This window comes from Choloepus didactylus, chromosome 1 (assembly GCF_015220235.1).
Source record: "Choloepus didactylus isolate mChoDid1 chromosome 1, mChoDid1.pri, whole genome shotgun sequence".
Classification (NCBI taxonomy): Eukaryota; Metazoa; Chordata; class Mammalia; order Pilosa; family Megalonychidae; genus Choloepus; species Choloepus didactylus.
The window spans coordinates 211,526,805-211,546,826 of record NC_051307.1 but is presented as its reverse complement, the minus strand read 5'-3'; the positions used below and the strand labels follow the sequence as shown (position 1 = coordinate 211,546,826).

The window sequence follows — 20,022 nt, the reverse complement described above, 5'->3', positions numbered from 1 at the left end:
GACCTTAATAAATGAAGGATGTTCCGTGTTCATGGACTGGAAGGCTAAATGATGTTAAATGTCAATTCTACCCAAACTGATCTATATATTCAATGTAATACTAATCAAAATTACAATAATTTACTTTGCAAAAATGGAAAAGCCAATTATCAAATTAATTTGGAAGGGTAAGAAGCCTCAAATAGCCAAAAACATATTGAAAATGAAGGAAGGAGTGGAAGACTCAAATTTCCTGACTTTAAAGCACACTACAAAGCTATAGTGGTCAAAACAGTGTGTACTGCCATAAAGACAGCTGTATCGATCAACGGAATTGAATTGAAGTTGAGTAATAAACCCTCAGATCCATAGTAAATTGATTTTTGACAAGGCTCCCAAGTCTTGTCAACTGGGACAGAGCATCTCTTCAATAAATGGTGCTGGGAGAACTGGATATCCATAGCCAAAGGAATGAAAGAGGTCACTTACCTCACACCCTATACTAAAATGAACTCAAAATGGATCAAAGACCTAAACATAAGAGCCAGTACCATCAAACTCCTAGAATGAAATGTAGAGAAACACCTTCAAGATCTGGTGGGAGGTGGTGGTTGCTTAGATTTTACATCCAAAGCACAAGCAATGAAAGAAAATATACATAAATGGGACTGCCTCAAAATTGAATACTTTTGTGCTTCAAAGGACTTTGTCAAGAAAGTAGAAAGGCAGTCCACTCAATGGGAGAAAATATTTGGTATCCACATATCTGATAAGGGTTTGCTATCCAGAATATATAAAGAAAAACAAGCATTTGTTACTAAGTTGAATTTAAATGTTTGGAAATGGTTAAAAGTGATGGCAGCTCATTATGGTGAGTAAAATTAACAGTACTGAATTATGTGTGTGACTGTGATTGAAAGGGGGAAATTTAGAGAAATATATGTCACTAGTAGGAAAGGTAGAGGATAACTCAATAAAAAGACAAACAACCCAATTATAAAATGGGCAAAAGATAAGAACACCATTTTTCCAAGGAGGAAATACAAATAACTAAAAAGCACATGAAAAGCTGCTCAGCTTCACTAGCTATTAGGAAACCACAATTAGATATCATCTCACACTTACTAGAATGGTCTATAAAACAGAAAAAGTGTTGGAGAGGATGTGGAGAAATAGGGACACTCATTCACTGCTAGTAGGAATGTGAAATGGTGCAGCTACTGTGGAAGTCAGTTTGGTGGTTCCTCAGGAAGTTAAGTGTAGAACTACCATACGATCTCCAGTAATCCCATTACTAGGTATATACCCAGAAGAACTGAAAGCAGGGATGCAAAAAGACACTTACACAACCAATGTTCACAGCAGCATTATTCACCATTGCCAAAAGATGGAAACAACTCAAGCGTCCATCAAAAGATGAGTGGATAAACAAAATGTGATATAACTACAACCCAGAACCCATGAATCTCGAAGACAGTTGTATAAAAATGTAGCTTATGAGGGGTGACAGTGGGATTGGGAATGCCATAAGGACCAAACTCCACTTTGTCTAGTTTATGGATCGATGTGTAGAAAAGTAGGGGAAGCAAACAAACAGACAAAGGTACCTAGTGTTCTTTTTTACTTCAATTGCTCTTTTTTCACTCTAATTATTATTCTTGTTATTTTTGTGTGTGTGCTAATGAAGGTGTCAGGGATTGATTTAGGTGATGAATGTACAACTATGTAATGGTACTGTAAACAATCGAAAGTACAATTTGTTTTGTATGACTGCATGGTATGTGAATATATCTCAATAAAATGATGATTAAAAAAAAAAAAAAAAAAAAAAAATGTAACCGAGAAGGTAAGATTTAAGAGACAATCATTATCACTGAATCATTATATAGACATTTCTTTTTACTTTGTGGTATATTAAAATAAACAGAGGGAAATACCTGAAATTTCTGAACTGTAATCCTGCTGCCTCGATCTCTGACAATGATTGTATAACTATATAGTCTTTATCTTGTGATTGTAAAAACCTTGTGACTGACCCTCATTTGTACCCCTCCTTATCCTGTTTTTCAACTTTAGAGTCTTATGATCACTAAAGACAGCCCCTAGTGTTTATTGATGAAAGGCCATGAGTTAGCCCAGAACTAACCCACCCCAATTCAAAAGTTATCCTGATAACGGAAGCTGGATCTAACCAATTTGGCCCACCTGACATTTGCAGTAGATTAGACTTTAACCTATAAGGTGATCTATACCTCATTATAATACTAAAAATCATGCCCATATTAGGGCCACCAGTTTCTTACATATATTCTGTGACTAAGTGTGTAATAAATCCGCACATGGTCTATAATTAAATTATCTCATCATTTCCAGCCATTGTGCTCATTATCCTAAAACCTGCCCATCTTTTAATACTATAAAACTATCAGAGTTACTGGAGTTCAAGGAGACAGATTTTTAGGCTGATAGGCTGTCTAATCTCCTGCTTTGCACCTCACAATAAACTTTCTCTTTGAAAAAAAAAAAAAAAAAAAAAAAAAAAATGTGATATAAACATATGATGGACTATCATTCAGCAGTAAGAAGGAATGAAGTCCTGAAGCATTTGACAACATGGATGAACCCTGAAGACATAATGCTGAGTGAAATAAGTCAAACACAAAAGGACAAATATTGTATGATCTCATGGATATGAACAAATTATAATAAGTGAATTCACAGAGTTAAAATCTAGAATATAGATTACCAGGAGATAGAAAGAAGTAGAGAATGGGAGCAGATCCTTAACAGATGCAGAATTTTTAACTAGGTCAAATTTAAATGTTTGGAAATGGTTAGAGGTGATGGTAACTCATTACAGTGAGTAAAATTAACAGTACTGAATTATGTGTGTGATTGTGGTTGAAAGGGGAAGTTTAAAGAAATGTGTGTCACTAGTAGGAAAGGTAGAGGATAAAACATGGGATTGTATAACACCGTGAAATCTGGTGGATGAGGACTGTGATTAACAGTACAAATATAAAAATATTCTTTCATGAGGTAGAAGAAATGTACATCATTATTACAAGGAGTTAATAGAATGGTATATGGGGGAAAATACACCTACTGCAAACTATGGACTATAGTTAACAGTATTATTTCAATATTCTTTCATTAACAGTAACAAATGTACAACACCAATGATAATGGTCAATAATGAGGATGGCGGGAAATAGGGTTATGGGATGTTCTGTTTTGTCTTGTTTTTTGGAGTAATGAAAACGTTCTAAAATTGATTGTGGTAAAAATGCATAACTATCTGATGATACTGTGACCCACTGATTATATACTTTGGATGGACTGTATGGTATGTGAATATACCTCAATAAAACTGCTTAAAAAAAGTTACTACTAGTTGATTTTCTCTGCAGTAGTTAATCATTAATATACACACTAATAGTATAAAAATACCAATCTGTTACCAAACTGGAAGGCCTACAACCAGGTGACTATTTTTATCGAATCTTTGAGTGGAAAGAACTATGAGTGGGTAAAACAAAAAAATACTGGCCAAAGTCCGTTTCCTTTACCACTGGAACCATTACTTGGAAAGAAAGCAAGGAGAAGGATAAAGAAGGGGATAGAGAACTGACATTTGTTGGACACCAAAACAGTGCTTCTTGCTTTAAAATAAGCAAAATTTCATTAAATTCCCATAACTACCCTGCAAGTTAAATATTGTTAATCCCATTTTACAAATGAGGAAACAGGTTTAAAGAGCTAAAGTGATGATTATCTGGTATGTCAACATATCCCAATAAACTACATTAAAAAAAAAAAAGGAAGTTGCTTGAGGTAGTACCTAGATTTGAATCCAGCTGCTTCATCTACTAGTACTCTTTCTATTTCAACTCACACAAACCTACTGTATATATGTAATGACTACTAAACAAATTTGGGCTTAAGTGGAAAGCAATCTATTTTGTATTAGGTGAAATCACTGGAGGAAAATATAAACACTGATAAATGCTGGCAATTGGTGATTTCTGACAATTGGTATTCTCAATGCAAAAAAGGAAATGCCATCAAAAACATCACCAATGAAAGCATTTTAAAAAAATGACAATTCAGCCAAGCCCCAAAGAAAGTAGTTTACAGCCAGATTTAAAGCATTAAAAAGTAACTTATTTTAGCCATATAGCTTATTACAAGGATTAGTGTTTGCATGTTAATTGTGAGAAGGGCTAGCAAAATGATCAAAAAATTCCTAAGTACATAAAACATTTGAGTATATAACCATTCAGTTTTTTCTATTCTCTCATATAAAAATTACTTTTGAACAAAAATAGAAATCACTGGACTTACTTGCATAATTTATTTATTAAATGTCCTTATTATTGGATATGCCCCCCCCTTTATTAACTTTTAAAACAACACTGAAACAAATACCCTTGTACATTTGTCTAATTTGTTCCTTAAGACAAAAACTTAAAAGTGGACTTGGCTGGATCAAAAAGTAGGCTCCTGAAAGTTTTCAACACATCTTTCTTTCATAGCTAGGTTTAGAATGGAAATCAGTGTGACTGCATAAATCTTTTTCAATAACACCACCACACAATTTCAAGAAAATATATTCTAATCCAGAACACATTAAATAGAAGCACTAAGGTGGCAAGATAACTTTTCTTTAATTAAAGAAGTGCTTATTATTATTATTATTTAATTTGTAAGGCTCTACTTCTATTTCAAAGTGTTGGTTATTCAACCAGCTAATCTGAATAGGTATTTAGGTGGTGAAGTAAAAGCTATTTTAAAGTCTGTTCTCACCCCACTTTAATATGATGAAATAAATTGTCATATATACTAAAAATAGTTCACTGTTCTGAAACTCAATGCCTGTTTGCCAGAACAATATTAGTGATGCATATTCTATGCATTCTTTCCCCAAATATGGCATCTGCAGTGCACAGAATCACAGTGGAAGCTACCAGATATCTGAAATAACACCATCCTTTCAAATATTTTTAAAAGCCAAATGGATCCAATTACTTTCATAAAATAGAATGTACTGAAATTGAATATTCCAAAAGTTTTATCATTCAGTATTTTGACCGACCAAAATGACTGTGAATTAGTTTTAAATTTTATATTGGAACCTTCTGATGAAAGTCCCACAATGATAATGAGCGCATCCCACCAAATTTATTTGCTTGATTTCCTTATGAATATAAATGATTTGACAGTATGATGCTTTAAAACTCACTTTTCTTCTCTAAGTTTAACAACTGTAAGAGAAAAACGCTAACAGAATAAACTACTTTGGGCAATTACAGGACTATTCATGACAAAATACAAGAAAATACTATTAAGTCATTTTTGTTTAAATCAAATCAAGATCCCCCAAATTAAAAATTATTAAATAGAATAAGGTATTTCAAAAGTACAATTACTCCAAATATAGTGCCATAAGCATTTTTCACCTGTAAGTTATATCATAAAAGATTTACATTGTGTTAAAATAAAATTTTGATATCAAAGCTGAAAAAAATGTTTGGAGTAAGACAGGCTGCAACAAATCTTTACTACCTAAAGAAACCTATACCACCCATTAAGTATCAAAATACATACATATACACCCATTTTAAAAGAAACTTTCCAATTAAGATATTCTTTTTAAAATAGAGGTCCAACCACTTTGTATATTATCTGATACTGTCACTGGATTGCCATTTTGTGAGCTAAAGCAAATAAACTGATTGCTAAAATACTATAACCTTGAAAATGTACACTAACCTTCATTATCCAAAAAGCTCAAAACTCATAGAAAACTCAAAAAACTAACCTTTTGAAAGCTTTGTTTCTTCTACCACTTTGGTTAGATGCCCCTCAACGATCAGCTTCTCTGCCAGAGAAAATAAATGTTACTCTCCAAGCCCAAACAGAGCAGCATTTCCCTGAGCGGAGCAGTGTAACACATTCCATGACCAAATTTAAAGCTGATAACATTACTCGTATTACCAGGCTTGAACAAAAACTTGAACCTGAAAGGGGAACTTAAGAGAACTTGGACTATGATAGGCCAATCAGGTTAATGCAAAGAACTGGGGGAAGGGAGACAATTAGGAAATATGCTTGCCTTTTCTTTTCATTAGTTTTCACTTTACTAAAAAAGAAAGACTTTTTTGAAGGATTCAGAACAAACAAAGCAATCCTCTTTAAATCAAGGATATTACATTGAAATAAAGGAATTCTGAAGTGGTATTTTATTTAAATAAAGAAGTTATAAAAATTATGTGGTACTGATAATTTATTTTCCCTAATGATATAATTCAGCAGAGGTGCCTACGTAACATATTGCAGTAAATGGAACCATTTTAGGAGAGCTAACTAAAGAAAAGGTTTTTTTAAAAATTTTGTTTTGTTTTATGGGGGATTGTCTGTAAAGGTATAATGTAACTTTATAATTCATTTAAATTCAGATTTTCATATTCTGCATTTCACTGAAGAAGATAAATTATCTATTTTGTACATTCCATAATTTAATCCTGTACATGAGCTGGTCTTCAATTTACACTTTTGGATTATGTGAAATAATTTTTTTCTTCTTTCACTCTTCAATTCACTGCAACTTAGTCCACAACCACCACTGAACCACTGAAATTGCTCCAAGATCACCACAACTTCCTATCTACCAAAGCCTATAGCTCCTCTTCACAATCTTCATTCCTTATAGTCCTACATGATTTACAATGTAAACTGTTCTACTCATCCTCTGTCCTACTTCACCCCATTCCTGAAATTCACTTCCTAGAGGCAAGAACTTTTAACTCTTAGCCATTTCTTCTGGTATTCACATTTCTCTTTCTAAATAATATATTGTTATTTACTTTTTTCATTTTAGGAATTATTTATTGACTATCTCTTAGAGATCATTAGGCTCTCACATCCTACTGTCATCCTCACATAAGTAACAGTTTATGAATATATAATCAGTATTTATATTACAACTAATTAGTTATTATTTATATCTGAGTCACAGAATATGCTATATTTCCTTTCTTGTACAACATTTAGTACTTTTGGAGTTCATAATGCCTCATGGTTTTGTTTTGCTAACCTGTCTCTAACACAGCTAAAGCTTTCCAACAGAACCATAAAATTCTCAATATTGTCATGCATATTAATTAGATAATCTATCACATTAAATGTACCCAACTCCTCCCTTCCCCCAAGCCCCTAAATCTTCCTGTTCCAGTCTTTGCTGCATGGAAACCCTGCTCCCAGATTCCAAATCTTCCTCTTCCTTATTTTAGTGTAACACATCCTCCAATAATTTCTTGAAAAGGGATGGATGGGAGGTAAAAGGCGTTGAATTGTCAGTAATCTCCTCTCACATTTTTTGATGATTTGACTAGATATACAATTCTACAGGAAATAATTTTCCTTCAGACATCTGAAAGCATTGTTCTGTCTTCTTGCTTCCAACTAGATGAGTCCAGTGCCATCCTGACCCCTGCTCTTCATTATGTATGGTAGTTATACCTGATGTGCTCACCCTTTTTGGGCACCTGGGAGAAATGTAAGTACCAACTCCCTAGCACTGATGAAGGTCCATGTGACTGGTTCTAGCCAGGGCCAAACAAAGTATTTAATATAGAGTAGGAGTCTCCACACCTCTCTTTGTTGACAACAGGGACTCTAGAAACCATGTGTTGAGATGGCAACATCATAAGATGGCAAAACTACCATTAGCCTAGATCTCTGAGTGACAACATGGAGCAGAGTGCTCATCACCACCATGACCTGAAGCATGATTCAGATATAAATGTTTGTTGAATTAAGCCATTAAGATTTTAAGGTTTATTTATTGTTATTGTTAGGTCTGAGTCCTGGACCCTTCCCCCATTTCCTTCTAATGTAAAGCCAGGTCACTTGTTGCTGCCTCCTCCCCTCCTTTTGCTGCCTCCTCCCTTCTTTCCCCATTTTGCGCCACCACTTTACTGCCTTTGTTAGAGCCCATCACTGCCCCTCCTTTACATTCCCCCACTTTGCACCACAAGGTTGTTCCCTCCCTTCCTTTTGCACCTCTCCTGTTGGAATCTGCAAACCAGGCATTGCCAAAGTTACAAGATAAGTTATGCGTAATCCCCTATTGGCCAAAAGTCACATATTTTACATGTCCAAAACACCATGTAAACTTCTAGTGGACAGAAGGCCGTATAAAAGAGAATCCCACCACCAGACTGTGCGGCTCCGGAGCAGCTTTTCTCTGCTGACTTAGGGCCACCCTGCAACCTTTCTCAATATTTTAAACAAAACTTTTCTGTTGCCTGCTGTTTGGCTTCATCAATCATCTTTCAAAACAAATTACTTTACGGTTATAATTTAGCTTATTATGACTAACACAGCATGGGACCACCTGTTTCTTTCTTGAAGTTTTAAGAATCTTCTCTTTATCCCTGGTTTTCCTTAATTTCATATACCTCAGTATATCATTTTTTAAATATTCAGGTAAAATTCAGATAACATACATTTTTAAAGTGAGACTGGAATTCATTGCTCAAAACCCTCTTACCCTTAAAACAAAATCTGAAGTAATTACCATGACCTACAGGGTCCATAAGATCTAGCCCAGGAATTAGCAAACTATAGCCCCAAAGGGCCAAATCCAGCCTTCTGCTTGTTCCATTGGAACTATTTACATGTTGTCTATGGCTGCTTTCCACTACAATGGCAGAGAGAGCAGCTGCAACAGAGACCTTATAGCCTGCAAAGACTAAAATATTAACTATCTGGCCCTTCATAGAAAAAAGTGTTTTTGTTGCTCTAAAACGCCAACTTCAGTCCTGCCTGTTTTTTCTCTATCTTCCATATTCTTTCCCCAAATTCATGTACAACTTACTCAGTTTAGTATCAACTCTGTTTAAAGGTCAACCCCCTAATGATGTGACAACCACATAATACCTTTGTCACTCCCTATCCCCTTATATTCTTTCAGTTTTCTTCAGTGGGCTTATCACTACCATACACATTATTAGTTTATTAGTTTTTGTCTCCCTCAAGAGAATATAAGCTCCATGAGGGCAAAGTTTTCTTTGTCTTGTTCACTTCTATACTTCCAACAGCTAAAACAATGCCTGGTACACAGTAGATGCTTAATAAATATTTGGTGAATGAATGAATTAGGCATCTTTTTTTGGGGGGGAGGGGCATCTATTTTTAAATGGATCAAACCTGGAAAAATTATATGAATGCTTTACTCATTCTAAAAAAATCTAAGGATTAAATGAGTTAAAACATATAAAAAATTTTGAACAGGACTAGTGTATAAGTGCTATATAATAATTAGCTATTATTATCACTACTAAATTAGTTAAGTTTAGATTACTAAATTTGGTGATTCACTAGTGGCCTCTGATTAAAGAATTTTAAAAAAAGAAGCACTGTTATTAAAAAAAAAGTCTCTAATCACTGATTCTCAAACTTGGTGTAGCGACCTCAATTCCTTGGGAGTACTAAAAGTCACTAGTGTAACACAAACAATTAAAAGAGGTGAGATCTAAGATCTTAACCTCTGATCATTTCCTCCTCAGAGCCTCAAAGAGAACTTCCACACAATGATAAACCTCAGGTCCTGAAAGAGCTACCTGCCTTGGCACAACCAAATGGTAAAGTAGGAGGCTTTCTTTGTTTTTTTAAAACTCCCTTTTTTTGAAGGACACTCTAGAGAGAGAATTATGCATTTTTCCCTATTTTAAAAACATATTTATTGCAAACAATAACACATCAAAAGGAACATAAAACATAAATATTCAGGTTCAACATTTTTATAAAGTAATCGCCTGTGTGACAAGAGCACAAGTCAAGAACTAGAATCTTCCCATTACGTTCAAAGCCCTTCACATTCCCCTTTCCAATCAAAACTCATCCCTCCTTCATCTGTCCTCCATTGATCCTTTTATGTTATTTAACTTCTTGCTTTTCCTTATAGTCATACCACCCAAATATGCATGACTAAATAATAATATTTAATTTTAGTGGTTTTTAATTTATGTAAATAGAATACTACAGTAAGTATTCATTTCTGTCAGGTTTATTTTACCTTATATACCTCAGCATATTCATCCATTAATCTCCTGAAGGTCTTTTAGTTTGTTTGCAGTTTTGAACTATTGCGAGTAAGGCTGCTACGAACATTCTTGAATTTATACTGGATATACACATTCAGGCATTTCTGTAGATCTACCAAGGAGAGGAACTGATGGGTAAAATAATACAAGTTTGACGATATTTGGGAATCATCATCCAAGCACTTAAGTGAGAAAACATGGAGTTGCAAAAACTGTCAAATCTTGCCAAAGACTGAACAGAACTGGATTAAGTTCTTAAAACAAAAAGAGCTATTTTCCTCACGTGACAGCGAGAAGTAATTGAAACCCTAAATCTGAAGATGAACTCAGATAGCACTGACTATAAGATACTGATGTCAGTTACAGGGATCATAAATTGGTGGAAGAGAGGATAGGCTAATATGAAAGAACTAGTTAATCTCTTGTTGTAATTGCCAACCTGGAAAATAATTTTAAATCTCAAAGTTGGGTTTTTTTAATGTCATGACTAGGACATCAAAATAACACGGCTGAAGTCAATTTTTTTAAATAGCTTGCATACTGGTAATTAATAAGTAAGACAATCTTAAGATTGTCAGAAAAATATTAACAGCAACAATTGGACTAGATCATTCAGTTTTCACTGTCTTGTGAAAAGGGAAAGAGGAGAAAAAATTACTCTGACAAAAAAGGTACCACTAACATCCTCTCCAACCCCCAAACATTTATTTTCTAATTACTCTGACAAAAAAGGTACCACTAACATCCTCTCCAACCCCCAAACATTTATTTTCTATCTACTAGCTAACACACAATGCTTACTTACTATGTGCCAGGCATCACCTAGAGCATTTAGTAAACATGATCTCATTTAATTCTCATAACAATCCTATGAGGTAGGTACTGCCACCTCATTTAATAAATGGGAAAATCCAGATTTAAAGAGACTAAATAATTTGTCCAAATTCATATTACTAGAGTGGGATTGAGTCAGGATTTACATCAAGATCCCACTGATCAAAACAACAAACAAGAGCTGGCAGAACCATCTTTCTTGTAGCTCCAGAAAAAGTTAAAGAGTTGCAATAATAGGGCAAGGGCCAAATAGTACAATTATAAAAATGTTCTTTCATGAACTGTAATAAATGTACCACACCAATGCAAGATGTTAACAATAGGATGGTATATGGGGGTCTCTGTATTTCATGCATGAGTTTTCTGTAAACCCACAACTTCTCTAAATTAAAAAAAAAAAAAATTAAAAAAAAAAACAAGGTAACTCAAAAAGGGTAGGGAGGCCCACCCCATTCAAGATGGCAGAGTGAGATGCTTTGAATCTATCAGCAAGACCTTGCAGAAACATCTTTCTCAATGCTCCAGAAATTGAAAAATACCAATATCTAGGTTAAACTAAGAGTTCCTCTGTAATAGGCACATAAACTTCTATGAGCAGGGAACCATACCAAGTGTTTTCTATCCTCTGCCATAAATGAACTGCTCTGGCTTAGAGGAATAAATGATTAAAAAAATGAAAATTTTAAAATCTGTTTCAAGTAGAGTACGTAATCAGAATAATCCTGAGATTGTTCAGAGGAGCTGACCTCATCCGGTGATGAAAAAGTAAACATTCAATCACATGAGGAATACTAGTACAATGTATTACTCCAAATAAGGCAATTTTTATGTGAGAACAAATCCCTAAGAGAAAGGAGAAGGGAATGAGAGGAGAATACACAGAAAGTGACTGTAATTTAAAAATGGGTGGGGAGGTGGAGAGAGAAGGAAAAAAATCAGGAAAAACAAGACGTGAAATATTAAGAGAATTAGACTTTTGCCTAACAATAATAAAACTAGACAAGTCCCAGAGTAAAATGGATTAAGAATGCTACAAACCCATGACGTTTATTTCAGGGCACTTGTTAACACCATTATCAAATTAGGATAGGGGACAATCTGTCTCTACAAAGTAAAGAGGTCTCAGGGGAAAGTTTCTCTGGAACCCAGCAGTGATGCCTCAACCCTCAACAGACAGGAGTGAGAGAAATCAAAGTGGCAGGCAGCAGTTCAGAGAGGGATTTCACTCTATTGCCTGCGAAGTGATGGCAGATTTCCATGTCCTTAGACTCTTCACCTTTCAGCCTTCATCTCTCCACTCCCCACACAAGTTAATCAACTAACAGAGATGATGGAATATAAGGGACACAGATCTACAGAAGCACAGAGAGTATCTTTAGCAGAACACAAAACTCTCAATGTATCCATTAAATTTATACAGTAAGCCTTGAATAACTAAAACTCTCAGGGAACATGAAATAGGGAACTCTGTTTAAACCATCTTCATATCTGAATCCCTAAAAAGGAAAATATTGCTAAAACTTTTTCACAAGTTTTAATAAAGTTATTTGCTAATTCCAGCTTTTACATGGTAAACTTTTTCATATAGAATATTTACTTCATAATTCTGAAATTACTCAAAAGGTTAAATTTAAATCTGTTCAAAGTCTAAACTCTCTGCCTGAGATTAAAAGCTTTTCTACTAAAAGAGAAATAAAAGAAACACAAAGTCTATTTTACTATAAAAGGAAAACAAATAGAAATGTGTTTCAATTCATTTAGCTTTTTCAAAATCACCTTGTGAACAGAAAGAACCAGCAACCAAATTGTTCTTATGGATTCACCCAAATAAACTGAAAAATCTGACAGCATATTTAAGACAGACATGAAGAATTCTACAGAAGAAAACTATTTGCTTTCGAAGTTTTAAAACAAGTTGAATTTATACTACATAAAGCACAGCAAATAATGAAAGCTAGATACTTAGCGCTTGTTTTTTAAAACACTAGAAACAATAATGTGAAGTACCACTCCACCCAAAATTTATGTTGTAATCAAGATAACTCAGTTCAAGATGTCTAATCAATGAAAACAATGGCAAAGAAGTTTGTGTGCATTTGTCAACAAATAATCCAAAACTGTTTCAGACGCTTAAGAACAAGTTCACTTGAGTAAAATTTTTACTGAATTTTACTTCCTGTGTGTTAAACACAACAATTTCTAGTGACAGTTTGTCATAAAATAATGAAATGTCCCTTCTGACAACAAATCATACTAGAGGTAACCCTCACAATCTTGACTCTGGCTAACCAAATTTAAAGAACTAAACAGATTTGGAAATTTCTGAGATACAACTCGTATCCTTATTAGTACAACTCTTGCTGCTTGCTATCTGAAACTCAGGAATCAAATGTATTCAGATAATGGACTCTACTCCTAGGCAACTGAACTTACGTCCAAACTTTCACCATCTGCTCTCAGGGACCCAATAGATTCAGATGTCAAGAAATACTTGTATTTTGATGTTTCTGTTCTTTGGTTCAGTCTTTGGCCACAAGAATGGGATTTTCTATTCTAATTTTTTCCTCTGTGTAACACATTTAGCATTTTCCTATGCTATTACATAGTCCTTATACTTATCACTTTTATTGGCTATTATTCTTCCGAGGAGAGTTACTATAATTTACATAACTTCTACTCTATCCCTGAATGCTTATTTGGTCCATTTCTTTCTCCATAACTACGATACAATAAAAATCTCCAAAGTGCTTTTTGTTTATTTAAAACAGATGTTTTCTGTATTACAACTATAGGTAAATATTTTAAATGAGAAGTCCAGTAACAAATTAGACATTAAAAATTAAAAAGCTTTCTTGGGGAAGCAAATATAAGAACAAAGTAAAAGAAGGATTTTTGCGAACTGCAACTCAGTAAAATATTCCTTGGATAAAGTCTCTAATATTTCTTTTCAAAATATAAATCCCCAAATTTCAAAATAAAAATAAATTATCAAGAATGATCACATACAATAAAAGTAATCAGAATACCATTCTTCTGAAGATTTTAATTTTAGATTGTATATTCTCCTTTTTGTTGGTTTCAGTGGGAATAATTTTTTTTTTTGCCCCAAATCCCTGTATCTATTTCCCACAAAAGTGAGATTTAGTAATGAGAAGGTAACAAAAAGCTGCCCTGATCTTTGCCTTATGAATACTTTTACTACATCCAAAGGCTGGATGTGCTACTGAAGCGGTGGGAAGTAGGAAATCACATGAGCACACACTCACAAAATGAATTCATAAGCATTGAAAACTTGGAAAACCACTCAATCCAAAAAGAGAGAGAATAGGAATAGAAAAATGCCCAAGAAAGTATTTGCCTGATTGGAAGAAGTATAGATAACATCAACAAACCTTTACTGTACGTGGTGACCCTTACCTATAACTAACAAGGCCAGGAGATGTCATAACTTCTTGATTGTTACAGATCTAATCAGCTACTTAAATCTGTACTTTAGTAAAAGGGAATTCAGGACATTTTTGTTCAGTTTGGCTTAAAAGTCAAACTATCTATCTCTATCTTTAAAATATTCCTAAACACAGCCTTGTACAACTTCCCAAGGATAGGTAGTTGATGTCACTCTGTAGGACAATCTATTGCTACTCCTTTCCTAAAAAGCACCTGCTATCTTAAGGATCATCTTCAGAACTCAGTGCCCAAACTAAATAATTGCTTTTGTTGCTTCTTTTAATCATTAAATTTACAAAATTTATTTAAGACCCTCAAAAACCAAATCTCTGATAGAACTAGAACTTAATTAAAAAGAGATTAATGTTATTACTATCATTCACATAGAAAATTTAGGCGCTTGACATTTTACTTTGTTCCATGTTCAGTAACAATTTTTAATTAAAAAGCAGCCAATATAAAATGTTTGGCTCCATCTATGAAGGCAAATACAACAGAAATAAATTTTTCTCAAAAAAGAAACAGAAATGATATAAAAAGATTCACTGCTATCCAAGGATGACCCTTTGTGTACTTTTACTGTAACAAATACATTAAGATACTCATTTTCCCTCTCACTTTTCAATTTTAGTCCCTGACTTCGTTAAAATCAATGTGAAAAATACTCTGTACTCACTCTGGCATTCTATGAATTGATGAATAAAAGTGCAGTCCCCGCCACTCTTTGAAAGCAAGTGCTCTAATAAAGAAAGAAACACCTTTAAGGATATAGTTTGTTGCTGTCTTTGAAAACCAACAGCATAGGTAGGAAAGCTAAAATGTACACATTGGTAACTCCGATTAAGACTAAGAAAAGTTGAATATATTTCAATATTAAAAGCAGACTATTTCGGAGTTAAATAAAATTAAATGACTAATATTGTGATTATATAATAATTAATTTGTGTGCTAAATGGTTAGCTTTTAAAGGTGCAGTTTTTATCCAAAGAGCTCAAGAAAACCACATAAATGTATTGCTTTCAAAAGCATCTCGATTTTTAATATCTACCTTTCTTTTTGAGAGCTTAGCAAATACCATTAAATAATTTCGAAATTTCAACTTGCTATTAATGAGAACTAATTTTCAAGTGAGTGTTTTCTAACAGCTCCTCTTCAAAACTATTCATCTTGTTTAAGAGGTGAAAGATAAATACAGTAAGACTAGCATAAGTAATGCCTTAACAATTTTAAGAAACTAATGTCCAGGAGTGTAAATACCCCTGGCAACGTGGAATATGACTTCCAGGGAGAAATCAGGACCCGCCATCATGGAATGGAGAACATCTTCTTGTCCAAAAGGGGGATGTGAAATGAAATGAAATAAGTTTAAGTGGCTGAGAGATTCCAAAAGGAGCCAAGTGGTCATTCTGGTGGGCACTCTTACACATAATATAGATAACCCTTTTTAGGTTCTAATGAATTGGAATAGCTAGCAGCGAATACCTGAAACTATCAAACTATAACCCAGAACCCTTGAATCTTGAAGACGATTGTACAGAAATGTAGCTTATGAGGGGTGACAGTGTGATTGGGAAAGCCATGTGGATCATACTCCTTTTTGTCCAGTGTATGGATGGATGAGTGGAAAAATGGGGGCAAAAAAAAAAAAAAAAAAAAAAAAAGGAAAAATAGCACCCAGTCATCTTTTTTTTACCTTAGTTGTTCTTTTTCACTTTAATTTTTATCCTTATTACTTTTGTGTGTGTGGTAATGAAAATGTTCAAAACTGATTTTGGTGATGGACACACAACTATATGGTGGTACTTGAACAAATGACTGTATGCTTTGTATGACTATGGTATGTGAATATATCTCAATAAAATTGAATTATAAAAAAAAACAAGAAACTAATGCAATATTTTAATTTTTATACTTTCATTTCACAAATAATCTTCCTCTGAAGTCGCTTAATCTGTACCTTATGTGCTATCAGAACATTATATTGTTTAACTCTCCGAAAATGATCAAAATCAATGTCTGCACATTTTAAAATAAGAACTTGACAGATGGCTTTTTTCTGGTCAAACAGAACATGGGTTGTTTTTAAAATGGACAGAGAGAATAAAAATCTAAACACTGTGGTATAATTGCCCTTTTCTCTCAATAATCTTTATTTACTTTGATTCAATGAATTAACTTCTGAATTTTGTCCTTCAATTATATTTTTGTATCTTTCAAAACTACCAAAAAGACTTTGGGAGTCCAAGTATTAAAAATATATTCTAATGTATTTCTTTTAACATGATGACTGTCTAGAGGGTGTGTGTGAAAGTACTAAAACCTGTCAAAGAGACATGAGCTTAAGCACCTCTGACCATAGAAGTCTCCTTTCTCTTCTCTTCCATCTCAACCTATCTCACTCCCCATTCATTTCAACTCTACATGGGAGGCAGGCACCTATTACTCTGATCACTCCTCACCCTCTTGTGACATCCTTCCTGTCCACCTTCTTCTTTACCTCTAGACTCAAATCTATCATTATCCTTTATCTCAAGCCCCCAGTCACCAGTGGTATGACACTGGAAAAATTTGATAAAACACATGTTTTGGAGAGATCAATGTATTGCAAACCTAGAATATTATATACAGATATAATATAGTCCCCAAGAGAAAAAGAAAATGCTAACAGCAATACAAATTTGAAGAAAAAAATCTAATAAGCAGAATTTGCTAACTGGAGCTAAGAAAACCAAAACAGGAAACCCTAGGAGAATATTAATTATCAAGATAAAAAGTAGTTTTACATACATGTTATTTAAGCTATGATAACATTTTCAGAACTCAAACTATATAACATCACAGTTAAATATGAAAACTTATTTGAAACCAAATTTTACCTAATTATAAGACTCTATAAAACTTATTTGAAATCAAACTTCAGACCAACACCAAAGGACTTCTAGTGACATTTTTTTAAAGCAGGACATCCCGCTAGCACCCACCAAGCTAAAAGTCGCTCATTTATCTACTCTGATTTTAATATCTGAACTTTATATTAAAATACTTATTACACTGGTTTAGATAAAATCCAAGACTAATATGAAAGGATAAATGTTTAAATATATGGTTTCCACAAAGGCGCCTCCTAGATACACGAGAGAAAAGTCTTTCAGATACTATATGTAAAGGACTTGGATTGTAAAACTTTTTAATATTCTATTACATGAATTAAGGCCTTTAGGAATTCACTTTGCTAAAACTGCAAAAGATGTCAGTGATAATAGAAAAGGAATCAGATGTTTTTTGGGGGAATGTGTCTATAATACTAAACAAGTGGTAGGAATGTAAAAAAAAAGATACACAGAAACATAAAATAGAAATGCACTCTACTTAAAATGGGTTTTGTTTATATATATGAGTTTCCCATGAATTTTGATTTTCTGTATCCATGGTAACACACTAGCCATTAGTCACACATGGCTATTGAGCCCTTAAACAGTGGCTAGTTCAAATTGCAATGTGCTATAAGCATAAAATAAATATACTCTGGATTGCAAAGTCTTAGTAAGGAAAAAAGAATATGAAATGTTTCATTAGCAATTTTTTAATATTGATGGTATGCTGAAATGATAATATTTTGGATGCAGTGGCTTAAATTAAAATATATTATTAAAAGTAATTTTACCTGTTTCTTTTTACATTTTTTAACAATACTACCAGAAAATTTAAAATTATGAATGTAGGTCTCCTTATATTTCTTATGGAAAGTCTATTACATACTCTCTAAGCAATATTCAAATTATGCTTATTAGATAAGACCCCCTCAAAATTTACAGCACAAAACCTGTGTTATAGCATCCACTTTAGATTTAAGTAATTTCAAAAAAGGGGTTTATTGGAGAAGTATTATTAATTTTAACTTCTCTAGACATTTAAAAAATATTCTCTTACAACTTGGCTCTCTATTATTTATTTAAAGAGTAATTTTAGTTAAAAACTATATCTGGTAGCAAATCATGGCTATGGACTTTGATAATATTGGAATACTTGACATTTGAATTTTATTATAAGCGATTCAAAATGGGTCCATTTTATTCCCTAATCTACTCTGTAACTAAGTCTGGTGTAATGAAGTTTTTTTTACATCCAGAAATTTACTACTCAGTTTCTTTAAAAATATTTTTAGTCACTTTTCACACTATTCAATTTACAACCACCAAAAAAAACAAACACACCAGCAAGGGAATGATAATTATAGCAAGAAGTTACCTTAAAATATCAAAAATTTGCATGCCAGAGAAAGAAAAACAAGTAAAATAACAACAGAAAATATAAATTTATTTAAGGATGACAAGCTTTTAGAAGATGAGGTTTGCTAAATATACTTAATGAAGGACAATTATTAATTTTAGTGCAATGAATATAAACTACACCTTTAAAAATTCTCAAACTGAAATTCAATCAAATTGAAATTTTAAGAAGTCCATACATTTTACAAAACACAGAAGAGTAAAATAGCATTGATTTATGAAACTTTTTTCTTGAGTTTCAAAACTCCTTATATATGCAATATTATACCTTGATCTTGCAGCTCACATATACATGATTACCTGAGCCCATTTTGCCAGTTCTTGATTAAAAACAAAACAAAGCAAAAAGAAAAAACAAAAACCCGCCTACTAAATATTAGAGTTTGGCTGCTGACCAAGGGCTATAAAGATATCCCCTGGTACATGGAAAAAAATATTTAATAAGAAGTTCTGTGTATTGACCTAGATATCGTTTACCAACTTCTACAAAAAAAATTGAAATGATAGGAACATAGGTTTGTAAACACAGAAAACAGTTCTATTTATTTTGTATTCCAAACAGTTAGTTCAGGATCTAGCCCTCAGATAGGCTCAATTAAAGTCAGATGGATGAGGAGGGGAGGGGGATGAATAGGAATCTTCAAAATTGAAGTAGTAAGAAAACCAGTAGGAGTTATTAGTTTTTGACAAGAAAGAACTCAAGCTATACAGAAAGAAGAGTCATAGAAAAAGAACAAATAAAAGATTTTTCTGATGGCAGAATGACTGATCTGTTCTCCTTGACTGATGAAACATACAGATAAAGAAAGCAGTCTCTAGGACATGTCCACGAGCTCAAAGGCTGTCAAACTCTTGGGGTAGGAGCATGACCATTAAAAAGGGGATCAAGTATCCTCAGGAAGCAGAGTGTAATGGAACAAAATGGTAGCATAGTGTTATAGTTTTTTGAACTATATAGTGGGAAAAAAAACACCCCATATTATATAAACCAATGCTAATGTTGAGCTCCGTAATTTTCTTTTTATTTGAATAACTGAAATTTCCATATAACAAGGGATATCTAAGAACAGATCAAAGCATTAACTTTTACAAAATAAAGAGAAGCTTGATTTTAAGATGGAGTTGAATGGTCTGTAAACAGCATACTTTTCATTCTAAACACTTAAAACCCTGACCTCTCTGTCCTGCTTAAATAGTAAAAGGAAATTATGAAATATAAATATTTAAGCTTTTTACACTACCTTTATCTGTGCTCCCATTTATTTTAGGTAAGAAGTCATCAACTTGTATCCCTAGGATTAAGACAGTGAATCATTGCCTGATCAAAGAAAATAGTACTTTAAAACTGGTCTCAAGTATAACCA

General features: G+C 33.4%; 1 protein-coding gene across 24 annotated transcripts in view; it reads right to left on the bottom strand.

Moving 5' to 3' along the window:
* Positions 1-20,022, bottom strand: part of LOC119505938 (sarcolemma associated protein) — a 200,834-nt gene that overhangs the window by 36,834 nt on the left and 143,978 nt on the right. For 10 of the 24 annotated variants that reach the window (XM_037798929.1, XM_037798930.1, XM_037798881.1 and 7 more), the window contains 3 exons: positions 19,900-19,950; positions 15,046-15,108; positions 5,801-5,860 (listed from right to left, as the gene is read on the bottom strand). The exons of 1 other annotated variant lie outside the window; for it this stretch is intronic. In XM_037798929.1, the coding sequence (XP_037654857.1) occupies positions 5,801-5,860; positions 15,046-15,108; positions 19,900-19,950 (174 nt within the window). Of the gene's footprint in view, positions 1-5,800; positions 5,861-10,060; positions 11,261-15,045; positions 15,109-19,899; positions 19,951-20,022 lie in introns of those variants that run through there. 13 more of the 24 variants (XM_037798947.1, XM_037798942.1, XM_037798919.1 and 10 more) reach the window with 4 other exon arrangements.